A 5937-nucleotide genomic window follows, 5' to 3' on the forward strand; every position below is an offset into this window, starting at 1 on the left:
TTATCATTATTACCACATGTTGATGTCACGTACTTGAAAAAAAATATTAAACTTTTTAGGCGAACAAAAATTTTAGTTACTATAATAATGTTAATGGAAAATGGAAATTCTTTAAATAAGAATTCGCATAAATATAGTAATAAAAAAGGGTTCGTTTTTTCTGCAGATACATTATTTGTAGTAAGCCCAATACGACGTTATTTTTGGACGGAAATCATAGTGTTTTTATAATTTTAATTTATTTCAGGGTTATAATAGTCTTTATATTTATAATTTTTTAAGATTTCAATACCAAAACGACGTCGTTTTGAGAATAAATGCAGATAACTTATCTGCATTAACTGCAGAAATATTTTTCCCAATAAGAAAACCTATATATCTATAATTTTCTTTTAAAATATAAAGATAATTAACTATAAATAATAAATAGACATGCTGACTTTATCATATTGTATACTAGTATTTACCTTTAGAACATGAATCCAACGAACTGATGTAGAAATGATCTTAAAAAAAATATTAAAATTTGATTTCAATTAAAAAATTGCAAAAATAAATACTGAAATCATTAATGAATATTAGTTTATTATTGTTATAGGTGAGAATATTTATGCTTTTATTATTGAAAAAATTTGAAAAAAAATTTGTCACTATCTGGCTCATTCTTTCTTTGTTCTTTTTATGATGAGACATTCACATTTATCTGAGTGTGATAGAAACAAAATGCAACAAATACATAAATTTTAAGAGAGAGGTTATAGTTATTAGTTTTTTCTTACTACTTGTTACTACCAAATCTTAACCGTTGATTTCCGTCAATCTAACGGTTGTAATTTATTAGAATTAATAATTAATTAATAAATGTAACTTAATAAATTATAACCCTTAGATTAGTGAAAATCAACAGTTAAGATTTGGTAGTAACAAGTAGTAAGAAAAAAGGTAATAACTATAACCTTTCTCAAATTGTTATGGAATATTTTCATATCCTAACCACCTACCCAAGGATCCCTTAAAGGATAATTACCTAATTATCCTAACAATATAAAACAGTAAGACTGCTAAGGATAGAGTTCCTATCCCAACAGAAAGAAAGTTGAATCATACTATAACTGGGAGTTGGGGTGTAAATGGGCTGGGCTGGCCCGGACCAGCCTACAACCCGGCCTACATTAAGCCTGGCTTGACCCGGCTTTTTATGAAAGTAGAGTAGGCGTAAGCTTATAAGCAAGCATTTTTAACAAATAGGCCGTAGGCCAATTTTGCCAAGCCCGACCCAAAGCCTTGTAGGCTGGCCTATTTAATTTATTAAAAATAAAATAATAAAATAATATTTATATTATGTGGCATGGCAAAGTACCAATACCAACCCTAATTTTACATGCTGTTGCAGCTTAATACCATGGAGCAATGGGTACCTGGATTATGATGTTACTAATGAAGATCTTTCAATAATATTCTTCTTTCCCTTGTCTTGATGGTGGTTTAAAGATTTTTAGATAAATGACATTCTCTTGTAGACTTTATTTCAGCTTCCAGTAATTGTATTTTTCTTATTTTTCTCATTTCTTTGACTCTATTCCTCTATGATATACATTCTAGAGCTGGGGTATTATGTTGACTCTTTCTTGTTTGTCATTTTTTCTTATGAGAAGTACCAGTGCATTGCATGAATGGAATTTTCTTTGCTCTATACAATTATTTTTTTTGCTTATTATCTACAGTGGTAAGCCTACAAGGCCTGTAGGCCATGGCAGGCTTTCTTATTTTTATAAATGGGGCAGACTTGGCCTACAAATAAAGCCTTTAATAGGCCAGTAGGCCAGATAGGCTGAATTTTTTTTTACGTAGGCTTGGGCCAGGAAGGCCAAAGCCCGGCTCAGCCCAGCCCATTTACACCCCTAACTGGGAGATCTACACAAGCCCAAGAGGTAGTAACCCTTACAAATATAAGGCTAAAAACCCCATGTACACATTTCTGACCTATTTACGATTGCTGTCAACACTGTGCACACACCCACGTCTTGGCTATAAGCCTATTGCTTGTGCGCAGTGATTGGAGTGTTGGCTTTAAGCCAATCTGGATACTATCTCTAGGGTATCTCTGAGCGCATACCATACGATATAGCAATACAGTTCTCTAGGACCGAACAAAACCCATTGTTATATGGGGACTAATCCGTTTACAATTTTTTTTTACAAATATTTGCAAATTACACTATATATTCTACATAATATAACCTAATATAATTCCAAAAGTACATAGTGTAATTTGTATTAAATATAACCCTCTTCTTGTTATATTATATCTTGTTAAAATGGGATGTTAGAGCCTGATAGTGTGGAATATAGGTAGTTATATAATAAGTTGTGTATTCAATTCTTCAATATATTCAAAAAAAAAAAAAAAAAAAAAAAAAACAACAACAACAACACGATGTTCGATGACTTTTGGGGCAAAATAGAAGAATACTACTACTCAATTATGCGACAGTACCACCTGAACTATCATATAAATCTACCTCTAGGTTTCAGCCAAATCTATAAAAATAACGTTCTAGACATCTAACATCTACTAAAAAGCTGAAGAAGTGTTGTCGTAAAACTAACCAAAAAAAGAAAAAATACAAGTGTATTCTATAAAGTATCTTGGCCACCGAAAATACAGGAGCGGGGAAATACTTCTCAACTCCCACCCATAATTAAATTTTAAGACTCTGCTTAACCTACTAATTCTCATCAATTCTTGCTCCTACTTTCTAGAGCTCGTCGCGAGAGTCATCCTCGTCCTCCCCAGATGCATCATCTGGGGCGCCACCTGATCTCTGATAGACAGCTGTGATAATTGGGTTACAAACAGCTTCCACTTCTTTGAGCTTCTCTTCATATTCTTCTTTCTCCACATCCTGGTTGTCATCCAGCCATTCCAGAGCTTCTTTCACAGCAGTTTCAACTTTCTCCTTTTCATCAGACTCCAACTTGTCAGCCAGCTTGTCTTTGTCACTTATCTGGTTTTTCATACTGTAGACGTACGTTTCGAGAGCGTTACGAGCATCAATCCTCTCCTTCACTTTTTTGTCTTCCTCGGCAAACTCTTCCGCTTCACGAACCATCCGCTCAATTTCCTCCTGGCTCAGCCGTCCCTTTTCATTTGTAATGGTGATCTTTTCTGCTTTACCAGTTCCCTTGTCTTCCGCCTTCACATTTAGGATGCCATTTGCATCCACTTCAAAGGTCACTTGAATTTGAGGGGTACCTCTGTTCAATTACCACACCAAATTATCAATAAATTACAAACATCAATTGAGCAAAATTTAGAAAGGACCGCATGAAAAGCAGGAAACAAACCTAGGAGCTGGTGGAATTCCTGTCAGATCAAACTTCCCAAGCAACCGACAATCCTTTGTGAGACTCCTCTCACCTTCAAATACCTATTAATAAAAAGGTGTCAAAATTGAGGCCAAACATTACGAATTTAGAAGAAAAATGTCTCAGCATCATGAATTAGAGTGGAACAGTACCTGAATGGAGACGGTAGTCTGCTTGTCCTGGTAGGTGGTAAAAAACTGAGATTTCTTGGTAGGTATAACAGTATTTCTGGGAATCAACTTTGTCATCACCTCACCAACAGTTTCAATTCCAAGGGTGAGGGGAGCCACATCCAGGAGAAGGATATCTGGATCCAGAGTGCCACATAACAATGAGAAAGTGTAATGCTTGGCAATCTACTTGCATCAATAAAATTTATGAGCTCTAGCCAAATAATTAAGAAACTAGACTATGTACCTTTGGTTTCTTCACCACCCTCTCCACTCAAAACACTTCCTTGAACTGCAGCACCATAGGCAACTGCCTCATCAGGGTTGACACCCTTGTTTGGCTCCTTTCCATCAAAGTAGTCCTTCAAAAGCTGTTGTACCTTTGGAATCCTTGTGCTTCCGCCAACAAGAACAATCTCATCAATCTGATTCTTCTGTAATCCAGCATCCTCCATTGCCTTCTTCACAGGCCCCATTGTCTTACGGAACAAGTCATTGTTCAACTCCTCAAACCGAGCTCTGGTAAGTGGCTCAGAAAAATCAACACCATCAAAGAGTGATTCAATTTCCACGCGAACCTGGTGCTGGCTGCTGAGAGCTCTCTTGGCACGCTCACTTTCTCTTCTAAGCTTGCCAAGTGCTCTGTTGTCCTTGCTAATATCCTTTCCATGCTTTTTCTTGATCAATTGAATGAAGTAGTCCATTATTCTATGATCAAAGTCCTCACCTGGTTAAGGAAAGGAGGAATAGCAGCCATTAACAGCAGAAGAAAATTTTTTATGGAAAGAATAATTTTTCTTTTATTTAATAATTTCCTCTTATTCTGTCTTATTTTATAAGGGGGAAAAAAAAGTACTCACCTCCAAGATGAGTATCTCCATTTGTAGCAAGAACCTCAAAAACACCATTATCGATTGTCAAGATACTGACATCAAATGTCCCACCCCCAAGATCAAAGACAAGAATGTTCTTCTCGCCACCTTTCTTGTCCAATCCATATGCAATGGCAGCAGCAGTTGGTTCATTAATAATTCTAGCAACATTCAGACCAGCAATGACACCAGCATCCTTGGTGGCCTGCCTCTGAGCATCATTGAAGTAAGCTGTACATTTGAAAAGAAAATGAGAGAAATTAGAATAAAGACAAAAGCAGGAACAAAAGAACCAATATTGCGGGAGAAATAAGTTGTAAGTTGCTCCATTTACCAGGGACAGTGACCACAGCATCATTAATTTTCTTCCCGAGGAATGCTTCAGCAGTTTCCTTCATCTTGGTCAGAATCATGGCACTGATTTCCTCAGGGCTGAACACCTTGGTCTCACCATCCTTTATTTTTACTTGTATGTAAGGTTTGCCGTCCTTGTTGACAATCTTATAAGGAACAAGCTTCATGTCTCTTTGAACTTCATTATCTTCAAACCTGCAAAAAGATACCCATCAGTCACCTTTATTCCCATCAAGTCAAATTGTCATTAATCAACAACTTGAGGATGCCTTACTTTCTTCCAATAAGTCTCTTGACATCAAATATGGTCCTTTCAGGGTTGACAGCTGCCTGATTCTTTGCAGCCTCCCCAATCAGTCTTTCACTGTCGGTGAAAGCAACCCATGATGGGGTGATGCGGTTACCTTGGTCATTGGCTATGATTTCAACATGACCATTCTTGTAAACACCAACACAGGAATAGGTTGTTCCAAGGTCTATCCCAATAACTGTCCCTAACTTGGTGCCTTCCTCTTTTGCAATGGAAATTGCAAACAGACATCCTGTGATGAACTTTCTCAATGTTAATTACAACACAAACTCAACGTAGTTACTGATGCTGAATTGAATAATGCAATTTCATGTGAAAAAGCCTTTATTCTATAAAAACAGAAATCAATTATTTTAACAAAAGCATTATTGTAGAAAAACAGAACTCAATTATTTAATGCGTTCTTCCCAAATAAGGGAAATCAGGTTACAATGGTGATTGATGCCAATTCCATTAACGACATTACTAAAAAATGAGAATGCATATTGATATTCGTGCTTTGATTGATACTATTTACAATATTTAATGTCTTTCAACTGCCTACTTGTGAAAAGCTTCATCATAACACATATTTAGGAAAAGCTTCATCATAAATGTTTACTCGGATTAACAAACATAAAAAGGAAATAATAAAATCAATATAACACTCCTGCAAGATGTAAAGCAGAACAGGAACTAATCACTGTTGATGAGTTTCTTAGATGCACAGAGAGGCATACGATTACTCACTTTGCAAAAGCTATAAGAAAAAGGTAATGAGATATAATTACCGAAGGAAACGATGGCTAGAAGAACCAGAGACCTGCGTGAACTCGAGCCAGCCATGGTGTCACCCTCTCGAGTAGCTTGTTTCGGAGATGAA

The 5937-nt window shown here is 36.1% G+C and overlaps 1 protein-coding gene across 3 annotated transcripts; it reads right to left on the reverse strand.

The window, feature by feature from the left end:
• Positions 1-2759: 2759 nt before the first annotated feature.
• LOC133296009 (luminal-binding protein-like) lies at positions 2760-5937 on the reverse strand. Of its 3 annotated transcripts, XM_061494959.1 has the most exons (9): positions 5846-5937; positions 5040-5307; positions 4746-4960; positions 4400-4642; positions 3787-4266; positions 3522-3676; positions 3349-3431; positions 3228-3258; positions 2760-3062 (listed from the first exon to the last, which is right to left on the reverse strand). In XM_061494959.1, exons 1-9 carry the CDS (start codon positions 5898-5900, stop codon positions 2760-2762), a joined length of 1833 nt encoding a protein of 610 aa, XP_061350943.1. In that variant the 5' UTR covers positions 5901-5937. The 3 variants fall into 3 exon arrangements, with proteins under 3 accessions (XP_061350943.1, XP_061350941.1, XP_061350942.1); XM_061494957.1 differs by having other exon boundaries at positions 2760-3258; XM_061494958.1 differs by having other exon boundaries at positions 2760-3258; positions 5040-5317; positions 5856-5900.

This window comes from Gastrolobium bilobum, unplaced genomic scaffold, assembly GCF_033153095.1.
Source record: "Gastrolobium bilobum isolate Gb01-03AN ecotype WA unplaced genomic scaffold, APGP_CSIRO_Gbil_v1 utg3673, whole genome shotgun sequence".
NCBI classification, from domain to species: domain Eukaryota; kingdom Viridiplantae; phylum Streptophyta; class Magnoliopsida; order Fabales; family Fabaceae; genus Gastrolobium; species Gastrolobium bilobum.

Excerpts from the sequence above, each read along its gene's own strand:
- LOC133296009 (XM_061494957.1), bottom strand. The coding sequence starts at position 5,900 with ATGGCTGGCTCGAGTTCACGCAGGTCTCTGGTTCTTCTAGCCATCGTT. Across the intron at positions 4,643-4,745 it reads TGCTGTGGTCACTGTCCCTG|CTTACTTCAATGATGCTCAG; the intron begins GTAAATGGAGCA and ends TCAAATGTACAG. Across the intron at positions 3,677-3,786 it reads GGGTGGTGAAGAAACCAAAG|ATATCCTTCTCCTGGATGTG; the intron begins GTACATAGTCTA and ends CTCTGGATCCAG.